A 22,966-nucleotide genomic window follows, 5' to 3' on the forward strand; every position below is an offset into this window, starting at 1 on the left:
CCACAATATGCTACTGCCACCTAACTGAGCCTTTCACTAATCCATGCTTGAACGCTACACCACCACCAGCCCATAACGCAAAATGCTTTAAAAAGGTATACACAGTAAAAAAATAAAGTACATTTACGATCATTTAGCCTGTGTTGCTCTAAATACAAAGAGCAAAACGAAAACAAAGTTAAAATCATTCCAAAAAAAAAAGTCAATTAAACAAACGAAACAAGCAGCGGTTCAGCTTCTGAATGGAATTCACCGGAGAGAAAGAAATCAGTCGTAGACAAAAAGGAATAATACTCCTCAACTGCAAAACCTAGTCAAATCTCGCTTGATGTTTTTTTTGTACAATGTATCCACATGGCTGCAGTGACCGTTTTACAATAACCATTCTCCGCGATACAATTAAACTAATTCAAACAGCAGCACGGAAATGGGGTTTGTAACAAAGGACCTACTGCTGGCAAGCCGAAGTGTCAAAAACTACAAAATGAAGCGTTGCAACAAAGTGTCACTCGCCATCGAAACCATCGGGGTTGTTTAAAAGCGGGATATTTTGTTGCATTTAAAAAAAGGGCACAATCCGAACAAAAGGAAAAGTGCATTCAAGAAGGGGGGGGGGGAAAAAGAAAAAAAAATCAGCCCTGGCATTAAAAAGCCCGAGTCAGCAGAAATCAAAATGCAATATACACACAATCAACTAATGCAAAAGATGTATTTATATTTAAACTTACTCGCTGGCGGGTCGGATGCTGCAGATTGCTCCTTGCGGATGTGTGCGCGATGCCGATGCTTGCCAACACCCCCCACCCCCCCTCAGTCGCGCTGTCGATACGGCTGAAGGGAATCGGGTTGTGATCATCCGCCACTCCAGACACCCAAGCGTGACTTTTCGCGGGACTCGAAACCCTCCCACCGAAACCGCGCCTGCATTTACCACCTCACCAAGTGCAGAGCCCGCTTTCGGCTGGAGGTGGAGGGTGGGGGAGAAACCCAACCCCAACCTCGTCCTAAAATACTTTTGAATTAATTCACGCCAATTGCAAGTTCCGCTTTTACTTTCTTTTTCACTGGCTTTGTGCAGGCCTGCCCTCCTCGGCTGTGTCGAATGTGCGGGCTGTGAGCTGCGGGTTACCCCCATCCCCCTCTCCTGCTCTCATTGTTGGTGGAAGGTGCAGGACGGAGGCGGTGTTGGTGAAGGAAGATGCACAAATTGCACTTCAGCGGGGAGCCTGTGCCTGACTTTGTGTCCACCGACATCCAGACACTTAATAAACTCTCCAACCAGGTAATTGCTGTGAATGGAAGTCGATTTTAACATTGCTGAATGAGTGCGTTTGAATTTGCAGGAAGAAGAGAAACAGGCTTCAGATCCTGCTCTCCCTATGAACATATTTACGCAATAAACACTAGGAAAACCAAGGGGATTGACACTTACGATCAGCAACAGTGATACATTTTATCAACCTATTTAAGCACATGGAAATGGTCTGAGATCAGCTGGAAATCTGAAACTAAAACATAAAATACTGGGAAAAAGACAACAGGCCAATCAGCATCTTGTACAGTGAAAATATAAACCCAACCTATTCTGTGTGTCCATAAGAACTGAGAAGCCTGTGTTTGAGTGACCAAAATCATAAAAGTCACATCTGTTAAACCAAAATCAATTATAGTTCCATCAAAGTAATTGTTTAGACCTTATCCTAACAGTTGTCATCAGTTTAAAAATTTCTAAAACAAATCTACACCTTAAGTCTGTCTTTAAAATTAAAATTTGAATTTTTTAACGTTGTAAAATGCAAGACTATTAGTTACTGAAGTTTGAAATACATTTTCATTTGTTCCTACCCGCTTTTTTTCCTTGCTCCCTTGCCAGGTTTTGGGCTTCACAAACATTTATGTGTTAGATATTACTGTAAGTGACTTTCTTTATAGGGGACCCCTGCAAGTATTAGGTGACACCGCCCCCACCCCCCAAAAAAAAATCCCAACTTGCAAAAGACAGTGTCAGCACGGAAAACACTTAGAATTGTAGAAAATATTTGGAAACTTCAACAGAAATACCATCTTTGTAATATGTCTTTGATGATCTTGAGGACTTCCTTGCAAACATAGGGTCCAGGCAAATGAATTTGAAAGTTTATGCTGTAAGGAGAAACCCAAAATGGTATATCGACCATTTTCACATTGTTAAAATGTAAAACAAGTCAGTTCAGCTGGCCTGGCATATGAGTTGCATTTAGAAATTTACCAATTATCTAATGTATACATAAGTATTTGCATTTAAGTTGAAGGTGCATTTGCAAGCACTACTAACCCTATTGCTTATACAGTACTGTCGAAAATTGGAACAATGAAGTTCCCTCAAATCTCTGCTGTTACACCATCTTGTTTGCCATTCTGCCATGTTTATGGTACAGTAGGCATATGTGTGTAGCTGTGTTGATAACTGATCCCAGTCTTCTGTTTACTAATCTAACAGTTTAATCAATGATATAGGTAATGTAGGAGACCCTGTGACATAATGGGTGGCATCCCTGCCTCTGAGCCAGAAGCTCCGTGTTCAAGTCCCATTCCAGGACTTAATGACCAAAGAAGGCGCATTTATAACATGGCCGAACAGGTTGAGTGTCAACTTGTAAATCCTTCCAATGTACACTAATGGCAGGCAATAAGAGTGGGAGAGATTCCTGGTCAGCCATGTGATGGAAAGGGGGGGTATTGGATGGCTGGTGTGGATCAGATTGATGCAAATAGCAGGGGGTTTGAACCCTGTTCCAGCTGGGTGTACTTGGGCCCTGCCTCCTTGTCCAACCCGTGTTGGAGGCTATGGTGCTGTGGTCGGACCTGCCTTTGGGCAGAGAACTCGAGAAGAAGAATGGGTAATGGCCTGTTACAAATGTAGTCCTATTAACAAGTTGGGGCATGTACTTGAATCACATTTATACATTGTTAATGAACATAAATTAGCAAGTAAACATTGAATTGTATTGATTATTTTTGAGAAAAGTGCATTAATTGCTTTGGGGATTCAAAGTAGTGTTGGTGGTTAAGTTATCGTTAAATAAAATATGGGACATTTAGCATTTCCAGAATTCTACTCCAGGTACCAGCATTTTGCTTAGTATTATAGCGATGTCATATCCGTGAACAAATTTGATGTTTGTGTCTTCTGGTTCCCATTTATACTGCGGAAAGTTTTAAAGCCACTATTGCCCTATTTCTACGCTACTCTTGCTAGGTCACCATCCTGTTGGTCCAATTCGCCTTCTTTCCTTCTGTTACAGGGAGAAAATAAATTATAGGGAGAAGTTCATATTTATCCTTGGGTGTGTACACCCACTTCTTCCCTTTTAGTTTTATTCTAAATTCAACTGAAACTGCTGCTGTAGAAGCAGTGAAAAAATGGAATGAAGGGGAATAAATACGCTTTGAAAGGGTGATAGGCACTGGGTAGAGGCAACTATATTTTGAGTTGATAGGATTTAAGAGTGATTTTTTTTTTAAAGAAATTTAGATCAGTTGTTACTTTTAGAATTTATATGGCTAAGTTGTATTTTATTTGTGATTTAGTTTACATCATTTATATTTTATTTGCAGCAATTCTCAGCATTGACAGAGATAATCTTCCGCTTTATTACAGAACCCACAGAGGTAAGAAATGTTGTGAAATTTAGCAATTCTTTTAAGTGTACATTATATTTAAGGATGGAATTTTGTCTTAGAAATTTCTAGCTGGCACAGTTCCAGGAGCGGTTAGTCCCACAAACTGAACTGGAGTATTACTATGTTTGCTGCTTGAAAAATAAAGTGCAGTAAAATGGCATCGCTTAGAAATTTGTAGGTGATGTTGGCAGATGGACACTTACTATGTTTGTATGGAATTCTTTTATTTGTTATTTTAATAGCCCAGATAAAGCAAAGTGTTCAACATTCTTTTGCTAATAACAACAAGAATGATTTCTAGCCCTATATCTTCTGTACTATGAACATTTGTGCTGTAGTTCTTTCATTCTTGCTGAAGGTTCATTCACATTTTCTCCCGCACCTTTTTTGAGGCCCCCAAGGCCACACATCAAGGGCAGTCAAATTAATAGATAGGCGGTTGGTTCCCAGGCCTTTGCTTGTGTTGATTATGAGACAGCAGCTGGAATGTGCGCAAGCACAGCCTATTGGTTACTCCCCAGCTTCTGCCAGGAAACCCTGTTAGTGGTTCTCCATTGCAGAATGATTAAACTTGGCAATTTAACCCTGCTTTGTGGTGGACTGTAGGCACGAGCTGACATCTCAGTCCTTTACAGTCCAAGTCCTATTCACAATGCTGTTTTGTTTTAAGTCAAGGCTGCTTCCAGCTGTCCATCTTGTATCCCTGCAGTACAGACCATCCTCAGCCAAAAGGAGCCCACTCCAAGCCCATTGTTACGTTGCTAAAAATCATTCACTAAGAGGTGTGAAAGAACAGCCCCAGGATTACCTTTGTAATAATAAATTTTATTTCACCCTGCTGCTACGTGCAGCCCTCTGTTTGTGGTTTCTGTAAAGCAACAAATTTTAAGTTTACAGTGCCAGATGAAACCGACAATGTTACAAGATCATTGCAGAAACAGAAATACCTGGAAAAACTCAGCAGGTCTGGCAGCATTGGCGGAGGAGAGGACAGGGACCCTTCAGTTCTGTTGAAGGGTCATAAGGACTCGAAACGTCAACTGTGCTCTCCTCCGCTGATGCTGCCAGACCTGCTGAGTTTTTCCAGGTATTTCTGTTTCTGTTTTTGTTTTGGATTTCCAGCATCCGCAGTTTTTTGCTTTTATTACAAGATCATTGTGTTGCTTGACCTGTCATTGCACTAGCTTCTGAAAACGGATAAGTATGTTTCTTTTACATGATACTGTTTAAAGCTGCTATTTATAAAATGCATTGTTGAACAAAATGTATTTTATATTTTCAGTCAGAACGATTGTTAAGCCAGCTCGGTGAGTTTGCCTCACAGAATGGAATGAGCCCAGGCCCATTGAAAAACATTGTGAAAAGTGTCCTGTTGATTCCTAATGGTGAGAGATAGTTTGAATTATATTGGGCATATGTTGCAAACTTTCTAATACTTTTTTTGTGTCAGGGAAGATTTATGTGTCACTGGTATAAAATATAGCACATTACACTGCATTACAAATTTTGTTTCTGATCTAGCTCTGGCTCCTTGATCTATGCTGTCAATTTCACAATGTTTATTTACACAGGATAAAGAGGTTACAAGTGCTTGCAGTTTTAGCTACTGACCCTTTAAATAGGCTGGGTGATTGACAGTTTTATTGGGCTATAATATAAGTTTTTTTTTAAGAAAGTCTAAAGTTATCAATGAATGACTTTTAAGCTTTTGTTGCTGCACATCCTACTGTCACAATCGGGTTCATTGATTCTATAGTGTATAGTAGGTGAATGGACATGGAAGTGCCATAGCGTGGCATGGGGGGAGCATGAGGAGGACCTTTTGAACTTATCTTTTAAAAGACCCTCTCATGTAAACTATGGTTCACGACACCTTTGAGGTGCCATGAACCACAATTCATTGAAACTGTAGTCTGACTGCATGAAAATTGCAGAGGACTAGGACATGCTTATCCTCACAATGGAGCCAGCCAGGTCAGGAGTTCAGGGTGCCAAACTATCCTGCACCCTTAAAAGGCACTCCCGAAAATCCAAAACCCCAGGAATAGGGTCAGGAATACTGGAATCAGCTCCCGGCCCCCATTTTTAGAGGGCTCCCGAGTCATCCCAATTTGGTGAAAATCCAGGCCAAAGTATCAAAATTTTGATCCAATTGTAACAACTCCTTGTCATCACTCACTCTTTGGTTTTTCTTCTAATTGGGCAAAAATGATTTACTTAAGAGCATAAATAATCAGAGCACAGTGCCTGCTCTGCGTTATATTTTTGACACCTTTCTGTTTTTACTTTACTTATTCAAAGGAGGGGGGAGAAAATTATGTTAAACAAAGAAAGTTTCACCCCCAAGGCAGCTGCAATCAGGTTTACAAATGATATAATATTAGAAACATAGAAAATAGGAGCAGGAGTAGGTAATTCAGCCTTTCGAGCCAGCTCCACCATTCTGTATGATTGTGGCTAATCCTCTATCTCAACGCCATAGTTCTGCGCTCTCCCCATATCTCTCGACGCCTTTAGAGTCCAGAAGTCTATCTATTTCCTTCTTAAATATATTCAATGACTTAGCCTCCACAGTCTTTTGTGGTAGAGAATTCCATATGTTCCCCACCCTCTGAGTGAAGAAATTTCTCCTCATCTCAGTCCTAAATGGTCTACCCCGTATCCTAAGACTGTGACCCGTTCTAGACGCCCCCCCCCCGGCCAGAGGAAATATCCTCCCTGCATCCAATCTGTCTATCCCTGTCAGAAGTTTATATGTTTCAATGAGATCTCCTCTCATTCTTCTAAACTCCAATGAATACAGGTCCAGTCGGCCCAACCTCTCTTCATACAACAATCCTGCCATCCCAGGAATCAGTCTGGTGAACCTTCGCTGCACTCCCTCTATGGCAAGTATATTCTTTCTTGGGTAAGGAACCAAAATGGCACAGAATACTCCAGGTGTGGGCTCACCAAGGCCCTGTACAGCTGCAGTAAGACATCCTTGCTCCTGTACTCACATCCTCTTTCAGTGAAGGCCAACATACCATTTGCCTCCTTGCTGCACCTGCATGCTTGCTTTCAGTGATTGGTGTACAAGGGCACCCAAGTCCCTTTGTACAACAACATTTCCCAATCTATCGCAATTTAAATAACACTCTGCCATTCTGTTTTTCCGACCAAAGTGGATAACTTCACATTTATCCACATTATACTGCATCTGTCATGCATTTGCCCACTCACTCAACTTATCTAAATTGCTTTGAAGCCTTTTAATACCCTGCTCATCGCTCACATTCCCACCAATTTTTGTGTCATCAGCAAACTTGTAAGTGTTACATTTGGTTCCCTCATCCAAATCCTTGATATGTATTGTGAATAGCTGGAGCCCAAGCACTGATCCTTGTGGTACCCCACTAGTCACTGCCTGCCACTCCGAAAAAGACCCATTTATCCTACTCTGTATCCTATCTGCTAACCAATTCTCAATCAATGCCAATATATTACCCCTAATCCCATGTGCTTTAATTTTACACACTAACCTCTTATGCGGGACTTTCTCAAAAGCTTTCTGAAAATCCAAATACACCACATCCACTGGTTCTTTCTTATATATTCTACTAGTTACGTCTTCAAAGAACTCCAGTAGGTTTGTCAAACATGATTTCCTTTTCATAAATCCATGTTGACTTTGCCTAAAGCTGTTGATATTTTCTAAGTGTCCTGTTATCACATCCTTTATAATAGACGCTAGCATTTTCCCTACCACTGAGGCTAGGCCAACCGGTCTGTAATTCGCTGTTTTATTTGTTTCATCCCTTCCGCCTTTCTTACATAGTGGGGCTACATTTACCACCCTCCAATCTGTCACGACTATTCCAGAATCTACAGAATTTTGGTAGATGACAACCAACGCATCCACTATTGCTATGGCCACCTCCTTTAGTACCCTGGGATGGAGAATATTGGGCTCTGGGGATTTACCAACTTTCAGTTCCGTTAATTTCTCCAGCACTATTGTTTTAGTAATACTAATTTCCTTCAATTCTTCCTTCTCACTTGACCCTTGGTTCCTTAGAATTTCTGGGAAGTTATTTGTGTTTTTCTCCGTGAAGACAAAACTTGTTGTTTAATTGCTCTGCCATTTCCTTGTTTTCTATTATAAATTCTCCTGTTTCAGACTGTAAGGGACCTATATTTGTCTTCACTAATCTTTTTTGTTTTTACATACTTATAGAAGCTTTTACACTCTGCTTTTATGTTCCTTGCAAATTTACGCTCATACTCTATTTTTCCCCTCTTAATCAATCTCTTGGCCCTCTTTGCTGAATTCTAAACTGCTCCCAATCCTCAGGCTCACTACTTTTTCTAGCAACTTTATATGACTCCTCTTTGGATCTAATACTATTCTTAATTTCTTTTGTTAGCCATGGCTGGGCCACTTTTCCTGCTGTGTTTTTGCACCAGAAAGGAATGTATAACTGTTGCAATGCATATAAGACCATAAGACATAGGAGCAGAAATTAGGCCATTCGGCCTAACGAGTCTGCTCCGCCAATCAATCATGGCTGATAAGTTTCCCAACCCCATTCTCCCACCTTCTCCCTGTAACCTTTGATCCCCTTACCAGTCAAGAACCTATCTATCTCGGTCTTAAATACGCTCAATGACCTGGCCTCCACAGCCTTCTGTGGCAATGAATTCCAGAGATTCACCACTCTCTGGCTAAAGAAGTTTCTCCTCATCTCTGTTCTAAAAGGTCTTCCCTTTACTCTGAGGCTGTGCCCTCGGGTCCTAGTCTCTCCTACTAATGGAATCATCTTCCCCACGTCCACTCTATCCAGGCCTTTCAGTATTCTGTAAGTTTCAATCAGATCCCCCCTCATCCTTCTAAACTCCATCGAGTATAGACCCAGAGTCCTCAAACGTTCCTCGTGTTAATTCCTGGGATCATTCTCGTGAACCTCTTTGGACCGTCTCCAGGGCCAGCACATCCTTCCTGAGATACGGGGCCCAAAATTGCTCACAATATTCTAAATGTGGTCTGACCAGAGCCTTATAAAGCCTCAGCAGCACATCCCTGCTTTTATGTTCTAGTCCTCTCGAAATAAATGCTAACATTGCATTTGCCTTCCTAACTACCGACTCAACCTGCAAGTTAACCTTAAGAGAATCCTGGACTAGGACTCCCAAGTCCCTTTGCACTCCAGATTTCTGAATTCTCTCCCCATTTAGAAAATAGTCTATGCCTCTATTCTTCCTACCAAAGTGCATGACCTCACACTTCCCCACATTGTATTCCATCTGCCACTTCTTTGCCCATTCTCCTAACCTGTCCAAATCCTTCTGCAGCCTCCCCGCGTCCTCAATACTACCTGTCCCTCCACCTATCTTTGTATCATCTGCAAACTTAGCCAGGATGCCCTCAGTTCCTTCATCTAGATCATTAATGTATAAAGTGAAAAGTTGTCCCAACACTGACCCCTGCGGAACTCCACTAGTCACCGGCCGCCATCCTGTTTTGTTCATTCCTTAAATATTACCCATTGTCTATCCACCATCATGTCTTTTAATGAAGATCCCCAATCTATCTTAGCCAACTCACACCTCATACCTTCGTAGTTTCCTTCATTAAGATTTAGGACCCTAGTTTCAGATCGGACTACTTCACTTTCCAACCTGATGAAGAATTCCAACATGTTATGGTCACTGTTCCCTAAGGATCCAGCACAACAAGATTATTAATTAAACCCTTCTCATTGCACAGTACCAAATGTAGGATAGCCTGTTTTCTAGTCGGTTCCTCGGCATGCTGGCCTAAAAAACCATCTCATACACCCTCCAGGAATTCATTCGCTACAATATTATTGCTAACTTGGTTTGCCCAGTCTATATGTAGACTAAAGTCATCCATGATTGCTATAGCACCTTTGTTACATGCATCTCTAATCTCCTGTTTAATGCCGCCCCCTACCTTATCACACTACTGTTTGGAGGGTTATAGACAACTCCCAGTAATGTTTTCCGCCCCTTGTTGCTTCTTAGCTCCACCCAGACCGATTCTACATCTAGATTTTCTGAGCCAATATCCTCTCTCGCTATCGCACTGATTTCATCCTTAGCTAACAATGCTACACCACTACCTTTTCCTTTTTGTCTGTCTGTCCGTCCTAAATATTGAGTACCCTTGGATATTCAGTTTCCAGCCTTGGTCACCCTGCATAATTGTATCACACCCATTTACATCTATTTGTACTGTTAATTCGTCTATCTTATTGTGAATGCTCCGTGCATTCAGATACAGTGCGTTTAGACGTGCCTTTTTAACATTTTTACACGTTTTTGTTGTAGTATGGTCCTATTTGCTGCTAGCCCTTGTTTCCTCTGCCTTCCACTTTTGCTTTCTACTTTTCTGTCTTTCATTCCTATCTTTGTTTCCCTCTCTTGTATCTCCTTCCTCAGATTCTCACCCCCTGTCAATCTAGTTTAAACCCTCCCCCACAATACTAACGAATACCCCTGTGAAGATATTGGTCCTGGTCCTGCTGGGGTGCAGCCCATCCAGCTTGTATAGGTCCCATCTTCCACAGAATCGATCCCAATGCCTCAGGAGTCTAAATCACTCCCTCCTACACCATCTTTCCAGCTATGCATTTATCTGGTCTATTCTCCTATTACTGATCTCACTAGCATGTGGCACTGGGAGTAATCCTGAGATTACTACCTTTGTGGTCCTGCTTTTTAATTTAATTCCTAGCTCCCTATATTCTACTTTCAGGACCTCATCCCTCTTTTTACCTATATCATTACCGATATGGACCACAACCTTTGCTGTTCACCCTCTCCCTTCAGAATTCCCTGCAGCCGCTCAGTGACATCCTTGATCCTGGCACCAGGGAGACAACATACCATCCTCATGTCATGTCTGCAACTGCAGAAACGTGTATCTGTTCCCCTTATGATAGAATCCCCTATCACTATTGTTCTCCGACATTTTTTTTCCCCCTCTGCGCAGCTGAGCCACTCGTGGTGCCACGGACTTGGCTTTTGCTGCAGTCCCCTGAGAAACCATCTCCCCCAGCAGTATCCAAAAGGGAAAATCTGTTGGAGAGGGAGATGGACCCAGGGGACTCCTGCACTACCTGCCTAGTGCTTTTACTCTGTCTGGCGGTCACCCATTCCCTTTCTGCTGATGCACTGTTTACCTGTGGTGTGACCGCCTCACTATATGTGCTGTTCACAAAGATCTCATCCTTGCGGATGCTTCACAGTGATTCCAGGCATGGCTCCAGCTCCAAAACACGGATCTCGAGTAGCTGCAGCTGGAGACACTTCCTGCACACATGGTCGCCCTGGACACTGGAAGTGTCCCTGACTTTCCACATCGCACAGGAACAGCATTCCACTTGGCCGAGCTGCCCTGCTTACCCTTAAGTTACTCCATTTACTTTTACTTTCTCTAGTTTAGAGAATTTTGAGGACAGAAGAAATACTTAACATGTTCTACTTACCAAGGCTGCCGCTTTTCTTACTGAGGAAAGGTAGAAAATAAAAGGATCACCTCCTTCCCTCTTCAGCGAGTTCCTTCTCTCACCAGACTCCAACTGCAGCACTCTAATGCAGCCCAAAGCAGCACTGTAGATGGCTTGCTTTTATGCTGTCTGAATCTAGCTTCTGAAAACCTGTTTAAGCCAATTAATTAATTTACTTTCTGCAGCTGCAAGGTGAGCCTGTATAACTCCTGTTTTCAAGCTGGACTAAAACTCACCTCTCAACCCAAAGAGCAACTTTTAGTTAGCTCCTAAATTAAAGAAAGATTAGACTTTCGATAGAAATTAACCTGCTCTCACCAAACTCCAACTGAAACACTCTAATGCAGCCCAAAGCAGCACTACAGTGCAGATGGTATATCTCCATAAATCCTTTAACTAGATAACTGCTGTTTTTGAATCCAGTAATCCGATAGGTGTCCAGGCTGTGACCCCTGAAGCATGGCACTCAGTCTCACTAATGCTTATATTTCTTATTTGCTGTTCTGTCCTATTTGAATGTTATGAGCTAAATGTATAGAAAGGCTTGTTCTGAGCACTTTTCACTCATAGGTGGATGAATCTAATTACAACATCAATACCTAAATTTGAGATTTATGAAAATTAAATGTAATGTGGATTTGAATTTTGCCTGGTCCCTGAGGCTCGACGGTATGCATTTACGTGGCACAGAGACAAAAACATGCCTTAGCCAATTAGCTAAACTGGATAAAGACAGGGAAGCAACATGTAAAACGTTTTGAGTATTTTATTACCAGAAGAAATTCTACAATTATAGGAAACTCAGTTTTAAAATTTTCTTGTAATTCAGAAACATTCACCTTTCCTACAGGTGCCTTGAAGAGGAATTTGACAGCTGACCATGTCAAAACTGATTTCATTACTCTGGGTATGTAGCATTCAACTGCCATTAAACTCGTCCATGATCATTTTCCCCCTTAAATATTAAAAATATTTTTTTTTCTCTTAATTATAAAGGACTAAGTGAGGAGAAGGCTGGATGCTTTGCAGATCAGGTAAGGTATTTAGTTCTCCCACACAATATTTTTAAAATCTTAACTATGACCACCTTAGATTTAACCTAAAATGAGAACCTCAAAGCATGAAACTCCAAAAGTGTTCACTTGTAGATTTATTTTGTACTTTATCATAATAGGACAAGGGAATTATTCAGATCCAATAGCAATATTACACACAAATGTATCAGAATACAGTATAGCTTTAATAATCAAGTTTAGGGATTTGTTTTGACATTAGACCCGCATAGGAACATTGGAACTGGAGTAGGCCTTGAATTTCTTTCAGGACATTTCCATCTATCAATTTCTTAATCTGCTGATTTTCAATGCTAGCTATGGTAGATATAATTATAATGGATTAAAATTTATTGCAAGAAGTGAAAGTCTTTCACAATATTCAAAACAAGAAATCCAGGTTGTTTTGATAATTGAAACTAATGTGATGTATCAATTTGACCTATGCTATGGTACATTGACCTAATGCCAGGGGTCATTATTACTAGGTACCTACATAGCTTGGGCACCAGATAGTGTTTGGAGGAACATTGGATATTCGGAGTATTTGCCTGGCATTGTGTGTTTTTATTAACACATCACACTGACTGCACGTATATTCATCTATTTCATAGACTTACTGGCTATAAAATTGTGGTGCTGGGATTCAGCATGACTACAACTCCCATTTGCAGTGCTTGAAAGCAAAGAGATGTTATCAGGAACTGGAACTATCCTGGCCTCTACAATGCAAGCAAAGGGGGTACAACTTCTATAGAGTCATTCAACTCTATTTGTAGCAGTGTAGTATCCCTTTCTGTCAGAATATTGGGGAGCAATGTGAACCATTAACGAATAGACAATTAAACTAAGGCACAGGACACACAAATGGTTTAAGAAAGGATCCCTGGAAACCCTACCAAAAATGCCTATTAAACACTCAATAAGAAAGACATGAAAGAAATATTTTTAAAAAGTGCCATGCTTCATAATGTGTGGACTGGACACACAATAAAGGAATACGATTACTGTACATTTTCTAAACGTTTGCTGTCCACAGAAGTGGATATGCACAAGTCTGCCGTTTGAAGTCTTTAACACTGTTTGTGACACTGTACCAATCCAATGCTAAAGCCAGTATGAGGACAAATTCTTGGATCAAAGTTCAAAATAGTGGTGCTCAATAAAGGTCATTTTGGGCTTCAGCCTCTTTGCTTGCGGCCTGTGGCTTCACGTGGTTCACATTCACACTTTACTCTGCTATATTCCCATCCCTTTGCCTCTTCTCCCCCAGTGAGAGGAAAGCAATGAATGCTATAACAAAAAAAAACCCAGCATCCATTGAGCAAGTGAAAGGGCTGGATTAAAGAGATAAGAATTATCTTGTAACTACTTAGAAAATCAGGAGCTCACCTTTAGCAGAATTGTAGGCATAGACCACTGTTCCATCACAGTATGTTCCAGGCTGAGATTGATAGATTCTTGGTTAATAAGAAATCAAGAGATGTGAGGATAAGGGATAGGGCAAGAGAGTGAAATTGTTATAGGAGTTTAGCCATGATCTTATTGAATGACAGAGGAGACTTGAGGGACCTTATAGCCTACTCCTGCTCCTATGGTGCAGTATATTGGAGCATATATGTGGTGTTCAGCAAAGCACTAAACATTACACTTCAGGTCTGCATTATTTCTTCATTTATCAGCTAAAATTTTAAAGGTATTAAACTAACTTTGGAGTAAAAACTAAAAATACTTATTTAACCACCAATGTAACAAATGCTACAACTAAAACTTGCATTTATTTGGTGCTTTTCATATGCAGAAAGATGCCCCAGAGCACTTTACAATAAGCAGAAAGGGATATGGTGGACAATAGTCTTCATGAGCATTGTTTAATCATGAGTTGTATTTTCAGTGGAAATTGAATTCTGCAGTGCTGTCAAGACTGGCAGTAGGACAAACATTGACTGTCAATCAGTTAGTCGATATGGAGTGGAAATTTGGAGGTAATTTTCAAATTCGTTTTATAGTCAGTGGACCTCTGATGTAATACTGGTCTTCAAAAATACCAATATCACTAAACTAAGTGATATGTGATGATATATTGCACTGTTAACAGACTCGTGATATAATTTCCCCTGCTAGCCCACCAATTGACGTATTCATTTTCACGAAATTTCTTTGCATGGTAGTCAATTTAACCATTATTTTAATTTCCATTGAAATATTGCACAAGGGGAATTTTATGCAAGCACATTTACTAGTACATGGAATTCCATGATATCATTATTGAAGAAAAGCACTTAGCTAGTGCAGTTAGGGTGCATTTAAACTACAGGTATAACACTCATACATACAGTGTAAATCAGAAATCAGGACCCAACCCAACTCTAGGATAAAGTGGAGTGACACTTTCTGCCTTCAGGGAGTCATATCCTGCTGTCAAATTGAGAATTGACTCTGGAATTTATACTATAACTGTAGCACGGGTGCAGAGGTGGAAGGAGATAGTCTTATAGTTGGGATTTGAATCACAGATTTAGGTTCAGTAGGGGAATAGACTTTTCTCATTCTGAATCAGTCTGAGTGCATGGGAGGAAGAGAATGTAGTCAGCGGTATGGAAGTAGTTTTATGGAAGCGGCCAAAAATCACGGCATCATTCTTCCCCGTGTTTAACTGAAAGACATTTTGGCCCATCTATGTCTTGATATCAAGTAGGCAGTTTGTCGGCATAGATTTTAACATGGGGTCAACAGTGAGTCTGGCTCTCCTCAACAGAAATATGGAAACTGTGACTGCAGATGACATTACTGAGAGACAGCGTGTAGATGGACCCTCCATTTATACAGGTGGGGTAGAAATATTCGACTTAATATCAACATTTTTGGGCTGCTGAATACAATTGCTCAAAGCTTTGTGTAAAACTTAAATATCATCACCAGTGAAACATATCAATTGTAGCTGATACTAAGCAATAATCCTTCATTATTATACAAAATAGCATTACGACACATTAACTCTCCCTTGCACTTGTCGTCTTGTGATGCCCTATGGTTATTGTTCTCCACCACACCTCATTAGACTTCTCTTCTGCACAAAATCCCCGAGCAGCATTGAAACTGCAGGCCCAGCAACTCTGCCGCTTCCTCTCCTGGTGGGTGGTGGGGAGGGATGCGGAGGCTCCTTAATAGAAACACAGAGAGAAAGAGAGAGACAATAAATGGCTGATATGGGCGCCGCTTCTCCAATTACCTTGTGGATTCCTTTGAGAGCCATTTTAGGTGTGCCGAGCGAGTGTGATTTAGTTGAAGGGAAGCTCCTTGAAAACATTCCCTGTATTAAAGTCGACCCCTTTTTGCCTAAAAAAATTGATCTCAAAAATTCTACTTTTCCACAAGTGTATACAGTAACCATTGCTCCAACATTGGCATATGTAGCAGAACCTTCATACTGATGTCATTAATTTCGCTCCCCAATAATTATAGCACTTTTGACGCATACAGTAAGGTATGATGTTAAGCTGTTCAATATGAAATGTATGCTTCTTGTATTGGATAAATTCTGGATTCAACCGCCTACTCTAATTATCCTCTATTCATTCCGCTTCATTTCAGAAATGTATCTTTCTGTGGCAGAAAGCTGTGGGGTGGCTTTGATTTTACTGTAAATATGGTATTCTGCTGTGATTATCTCTTGATGCCAATGCTTGCTAACAAAAGGAAGATGAATGGGATGGGGATTTTGGAATGATTCCAGGGCCCCATTTATGCTTGTGTGTTTGATTTCAGCGAGAAGTCCGTATTCTGGGGGAAAAAAATTACTACTATTTAAGTTTAATACAGAAAGATTCAAAGTTCCATTGTGAATTTTCCCTAAGGCAGGAACATAAAAATCAAAGGAAAAAGAAAAAAAAGTGTTGCTTCATCTACACTCTCTTTGTTGTTTGCAGTAACGGCAGGGAGCAGTGAGTTACAAAAGGTTGGCAGCATATTTTTACAGGTAATCCTTTTATTATTTTTAAATTGATGAATAATCTTGTATCAACATAATGTACATTTTATAGTAAATATAAGTACCTCCACCCCTTTCAGTCTTATTATTAAATACTAAGCTCTGAATACTTCCCACTCTTTATCGTTTCAATTGAAACTGAGAACAAACACCATGTGGAAGAACAGTATATTTATTTTAAGCAAGTCTAGGCAGTGTCTTTAATTTTAAAAGCTTACTTTACCTCACAATTTTTAAATGAAATTAATAATATAACTTTGTTCACCACTCTGCCAATTTTGGCTTTGGATAACAGCTAGAGGATGTTGCTTCAGCATCAGTTTCTTTATCATCCTTCAGCTGGGTGGGACTGCATTCACTTGGTTCTATTCTTATTTGCGCAGTCATAGCCAGAGAATCACCTGCACTGCCTTCTGTTCCCACTCCCACACTTTGACCTTTGGTGTCCCACAAAGATCCATCCTCTGCCATTCCTATTTCCAATCAACATGCTACCCCTTGGCGACAGCAACTGAAATCACAGTGTCAGCTCCCACATGTAGGCTGACAGCACCAAACTCTACCTCACCACCACCTCTCTGGACTCCACCATCCCTTATTTGTCACCCTCCATATCCAACATCCAGTGCGAGATGAGCAGAAATTTCCTCCAATTAAATGTTGAGAATTCCAAAGCCATTGCCTTCAAGTTAAAGTTATAGGGCTAGAGGAAGTTACAGAACTGTGGAGGTATTTGAAAAAGGATGAAAATCGAGACATTGCTTAACTGGGAGCCAATGTAGGTTAGCACAGGGGTGATGGATGAATGGGACCTGGTGCGAATTAGGATACAGGCATCAGGGTTTTGGATGACCTTAAGTTAATGGAAGATGGGAGGCCAGCCAGCAGTATGTTGGTGTAGTCAAGTCTAGAGGTAACTTAGGATGAATGAGGGTTTTAGCAGCAGTTGAACTGAACCATGGAGTTGAGCAGTGTTGTAGAGATGGAAGTGCACTGATGAAGGCACAGATAAATGGCCGGAAGTTCATCCCGGGGCTGAATATGACACCAAGGTTGCAAACAGTCTGGTTCAGTCAGTTGCCTTGGAGAGAGCCGGTGTCAGTAATTATGAGACTGAAAACGAGGACTTTGGTCTTCCCAATATTTAGTTGGAGAAGTTTCTGCTCATTCATCACTAAATATCATACAAGCAGTGTGGCAATTTAGAGACAATGGAAGGATTGAGTGAGGTGGTGGTGGGACAGAGTTTAGTGTCGTCAGCTTACTTTGTTTTCGAATGATGCTACTGAGGTATAGCGTACCACTGAGTAATAGGGGAGAAAAAGGACAGATCCTTGGGGGACACCAGAACTTAAAAGTGTGGGAGCAGGAAAGGAAGCCATTGCAAGTGATTCTCTGGCTATGACTAAATAGATAAGAATGGAACCAGGTAAGTGTTGTTCCACCCAGCTGAACGAAGGAGGAGAGGCATTGGAGGAGGATAACATGCTCAACCGTGTCAAAGGGAACAAACACGTTGAGAAGGATAAGGAGGTACACCACAACAACAACTTATGTTTATATCGTGCCTTTAACATAATAAAACGTCCAAAGATGCTTCACAGGAGCATGGTGAAACAAAATTTGACACCAAGGTGATATTAATCAGATGAGCAAAAACTTGGTCAAAGAGGTAAGTTTTAAGGAATGCCTTAAAGGAGGAAAGCAAGGTAGAGAAGAGGACAAGTGTAGGGAGGGTATGCCAGAGCTCAGGGCCTAGACAACTGAAAGCGCAGCTACCAGTGGTGGAGCAATCAAAATCGGGGTAGCACAAAAAGCCAGAATTAGAGAAGCGCAGATATTTCCGGAGGGTTGTGGGGCTGGAGGAGATTACAGAAATAGGGAGGGGTGAGGCCATGGAGAGATTTGAAACCAAGGTTGAGAATTTTAAAGTCAAGACATTGCTTGACTGGGAGTCAGTATATGTCAGTGAGCACTGGGATTATAGGGTATCAGGACTTGATGCGATTTAAGACATGGGAAGCAGAGTTTAGGATGACCTCAAGTTTATGGTGTTTAGAAAGTGGGAAACCAGCCAGGAATGCATTGGAATAATCAAGTCTAGAGGTAGAAGGGCATGAATGAGGGTTTCAACATCAGATGAACTAAGACAGCAGCAAAGCTGGGTGATGCTACAGAGGTGGAAATAGATGGTCTTAGTTATGGCACGAATATAAGGTCATAACCACATCTCGACATCAAATGTGACACCATGGTTGCAGACAGACTGGCTTAATCTCAGGTTGTTGCCAGGAAGAGGGTTGGAGTTGGTAGGATTGTTATGGATGAGAACATCTGTGATCAGTAATTTGTTTTGCTAGCTTTGATGTGTATGAAGAAACATTTGCAAATAAAACAGCAGATTGTTCAGTGAAAATAATCAAACTCAGGTAAGAGGATGGTGCTTGGTATGGGGAGGTGATATTGACGAGTAATCCAGATACCCAGAGGTAATACTCTGGGGACCCGGGTTCGAATCCCGCCACGGCAGATGGTGGAATTCAATAGAAGTCTGGAATTAAAAGTCTAATGGTGACCATGAAACCATTGGCGATTGTTGTAAAAACCCATCTGGTTCACTAATGTCTTTTAGGGAAGGGAATCTGTCATCCTGGTCTGGCCCACTTGTGACAGATGCACAGCAATGTGGTTGACTCTGAAATGGCCTAACAAACCGTTTGTATCAAACTGCTACAAAGATTCCAAAAAAGGAATGAAACCAGACAGACCACCCAGCATTGACCTAGACAACGGCAATCGCAGCCCTTTCGACCAAAGTCCCCCTTACTAACATCATAGTACCAAAATTGGGAGAGCTATCTCACAGTCAAGCAACAGCCTGACATAGTCATCCTCACGGAATCGTACCTTACAGATAATGTCCCGGATTCCACCATCACCATCCCTGTCCCATCGGCAGGACAGACCCAGCAGAGGTAGCGGCACAGTGGGAGGGAGTTGCCCTGGGAGTCCTCAACATCCAGACCCCATGAAGTCTCATGGAATCAGGTCAAACATGGGCAAGGAAACCTCCTGCTGATTACCACGTTGAACACCACTTGGAGGAAGCACAAGAGCGCAGAATGTAGTCTGGGTGAGGGACTTCAATGTCCATCACCAAGAGTAGCTCGGTAGCACCACTACTGACCGAGCTGGCCTAGTCCTAGCTGCTAAACTGGCACATGGCAAGAGGGAAGAACATACTTGACCTCATCCTCACCAACCTGCCTGCCACAAGTGCATGACAGTATCAGTAGGAGTGACCAACGCACAGTCATCCCTCCATCTTGTTGTGTGGTACTACCACCCATGCTAAATGGGATAGATTTCGGACAGATCTAGCAACTCATCCATGAGGTGCTGTGGGCCATCAGCAGCAGCAGAATTGTATTCAAACACAATCTGTAACCTCATGGCCCAGCATATCCCCCACTTTAGCATTACCATCAAACCAGGGGATCAACCCTGGTTCTATGGAGAATGCAGAAGGGCATGCCAGGAGCAGCACCAGGCATACCTAAAAATAAGGTGTCAACCTGGTGAAGCTATAACACAGGACTACTTGCGTGCCAAAAAGTATAAGCAGCAACTGATGGACCGAGCTAAGCGATCCCACAACCAATGAATCAGATCTAAGCTCTGTAGTCTGGCCACATCCAGTCGTGAATGGTGGTGGATAATTAAACAACTCACGGAGGAGGAGGCTCCACAAATATCCCCATCCTCAATGATGGAGGAGCCCAGTACAGCAGTGTAAAAGATAAGGCTGAAGCAATCGCAGCAATCTTCAGCGAGAAGTGCCGAGTGGATGATCCTTCTCGGCCTCCTCCAGAGGTCCCCAGCATCAAAGATGCCAATTCGATTCACTCCACATGATATCAAGAAATCGCTGAAGGCACTGGATACTGCAAAGGCTATGGGCCCTGACAATATTCCAGCAATAGTGCTGAAGACTTGTACTCCAGAACTTGCCACGCCCCTAGCCAAGCTGTTCCAGTATAGCTGCAACACTGGCATCTACCCGGCTGTGTGGAAAATTGCCCAGGCATGTCCTGCACACAAAAATCAGGAGAAATCCACCCCGGCTAATTACCGCCCCATCAGTCTACTCTCGATCATCAGTAAAGTAATGGAAGAGGTCATCAACAGTGCTATCATGTGGCACTTGCTTAGCAATAACCTGCTCACTGATGCCCTGTTTGGGTTCCATCAGGGCCACTCAGCTGCTGACCTCATTACAGCCTTGGTTCAAACACGGACAAAAGAGCTGAACTCCTGAGATGAGGTGAGAGTGACTGCCCTTGACATCAAGGCAGCATTTGACCGAGTGTGGCATCAAGGAGCCCTAGCAAAATTGGAGTCAGTGGGAATCGGGGAAAACTCTCTGCTGGTTGGAGTCATACCTAGCACAAAGGAAGATGGCTGTGGTTGTTGGAGGTCAGTCACCTCAGCTTCAGGACATCACTGCAGGAGTTCCTCAGGGTAGTGTTCTAGGCCCAACCACCTTCAGCTGCTTCATCAATGACCTTTTCTTCTATCATAAGGTCAGAAGTGGGGGTGTTCGTTGATGATTGCACAATGTTCAGCACCATTCGCGACTCCTCAGATACTGAAGCAGCCCATGTCCAAATGCAGCAAGACCCGGACAATATCTAGTCTTGGGCGGACAAGTAGCAAGCAATATTCGTGCCACACAAGTGTCAGGCAATGACCATCTCCAACAGGAGAGAATCCTACCATCGCCCCTCGATGTTCAATGGCATTACCATCACTGAATCCCCCAATATCAACATCCCGGGAGTTACCACTGACCGGAAACTGAACTAGACTAGCCATATAAGTACTGTGGCTACAAGACCAGGTCAGAAGCTAGGAATCGTACGACAAGTAACTCACCTCCTGACTCCCAAAGCCTGTCCACCATCTACACGCCACAAGTCAGGAGTGTGAAGGAACACTCCCCACTTGCCTGGATGAGTGCAGCTCCCACAGCACTGAAGAAGCTGGACACCATCCAGGACAAAGCAGCCCGCTTGATTGGCACCACATCCACAAACATTAACTCTCTCCACTGACGCACGGTAGCAGCAGTGTGTACCATCTACAAGATGCACCGTAGGAATTCACCAAGGCCCCTTAGACAGCACCTTCCACACCCACGACCACTACCACCTAGAAGGACAAGGACAGCAGACACATGGGAACACCACTACCTGGCGGTTCCCCTCCAAGTAACTCACCATCCTGACTTGGAAATATATCACCGTTCCTTCACTGTTGCTGGGTCAAAATCCTGGAAATCCCTTCCTAACATGTACCTACAGTACATGGACTGCAGTGGTTCAAGAAGGCAGCTCACCATCACCTTCTCAAGGACAACTAGGGATGGGCAATAAATGCTGGCCCAGCCAGCGAAGCCCATATCCCGTGAATTAATTTTTTAAAAGGAGCCGTATTAGGGCAGAAAATAAAAATAAAACACCAAAAACACACCTATATCAAATGATAGCAGAGGGAGCCGTAATGCACAGAGACAAGGCATGGTAGCGTTTAATTTCCAGCATGTTCAGTTTTCAGCCTCAACCTAAACATTAGGAACAGCTTGCATGAAGGTGCATCCCTATGGAGGAAGGGAGAAAATGGATTGTATTTCTCTCCAGAATCACCTGAAAGCTACTTGAAGATCGGCAGAGAGTTGGAAGTCAATCTCCATTGCTGGTTGGGTATTCTGCATAGCATGGAGAGATTTGGAAATAGAGAAGGTAGAAAATTTTCTGCAAACGTTACCTGAAGACAATCAAAACAAATGCTACTTAGCTTACAGACACCAGTGAGCATTTCATCATTTTAAGGGAATAAATAAATTTTGGCTTCACTGATGCAAATAGGTGAGTTTCTTTATCTTGTGGTTCACAATTCATGAACGCTCATTAATCAGCTTACTCTATTATTTACTATATAAACTTAATCAACTCTGAATTGAACTAGAATTTCTCAGTATTTTCATTGGCTTCATTGTGTAGCTTGTAGCCTTGTTTCTAATGGATGCTTTTTTATTTCAGTTAAAATTAGTTATAAAGAAGGGGAACAAAAGTGAAAATGTTTACATGGGTTAGTATATGCATATTAATTGAATTCTCATTTCTTTTCATTCCTTCAATTAGAACATGATATTCACTAATATATTTTATTTGTATTTGTTTAGAGTTGACGTTGCCACAATTCTATAATTTCTTGCATGAAATGGAACAAGCCAAGTCTAGCCTTGAATGTTTCAGTTAAATTGCTGCACCATTATTCATCAAATTATTTAAAGAAAAGTCATTTCTACGTGTCCGGAAAGTGCACTTATACATTAAAGTAAAACAAACTTTATTATTCACTATCTGTTCAAACTTTTAGATGTTGTCCAGGGAAACTTCTGTTGTTCCCATCAGCTATATGTTAGCATTGTTTAACCATTATGTAAATAAAATTATGCTGCGTCTAGTACATATATGTTGTAATTCCTTTTTGCTTTGTAAAAGTTACATTCCTTTCTAGATCTCCAACACTACACCCAATTCATAAGCTGTGAGAGTAAAGGATATGGGAATGTTTTAAAGCTTCTGCCAGCAGAACACTTTGAAAATCTGATTTGCCAGCTTTATCTCCCTGTGAAGAAGCAGCTTATCTCTACTCAGCACCTCTCTTTGATGGTTGGGTTGAAA

General features: G+C 41.8%; 2 protein-coding genes across 2 annotated transcripts in view; one reads left to right on the forward strand and one right to left on the reverse strand.

Annotated features, from left to right (window-relative positions):
• Nucleotides 1-995, reverse strand: part of LOC144688497 (DNA (cytosine-5)-methyltransferase 3B-like) — a 338,320-nt gene extending 337,325 nt beyond the window's left edge. The window contains exon 1 of the mRNA XM_078555140.1: nt 729-995. The gene's annotated coding sequence lies outside the window, so the exon portion shown is untranslated. The remainder of the gene's footprint in view (nt 1-728) is intronic.
• commd7 (COMM domain containing 7) lies at nt 959-22,750 on the forward strand. Its single transcript, XM_078555143.1, has 9 exons — nt 959-1,282; nt 3,598-3,651; nt 4,946-5,048; nt 12,025-12,081; nt 12,171-12,208; nt 14,121-14,211; nt 16,156-16,205; nt 22,319-22,367; nt 22,462-22,750. Exons 1-9 carry the CDS (start codon nt 1,199-1,201, stop codon nt 22,536-22,538), a joined length of 603 nt encoding a protein of 200 aa, XP_078411269.1. The 5' UTR covers nt 959-1,198; the 3' UTR covers nt 22,539-22,750.
• The last annotated feature ends 216 nt before the right edge of the window (nt 22,751-22,966 follow it).

Source organism: Cetorhinus maximus, chromosome 13 (genome assembly GCF_964194155.1).
Source record: "Cetorhinus maximus chromosome 13, sCetMax3.hap1.1, whole genome shotgun sequence".
In the NCBI taxonomy this organism is placed as follows: Eukaryota; Metazoa; Chordata; class Chondrichthyes; order Lamniformes; family Cetorhinidae; genus Cetorhinus; species Cetorhinus maximus.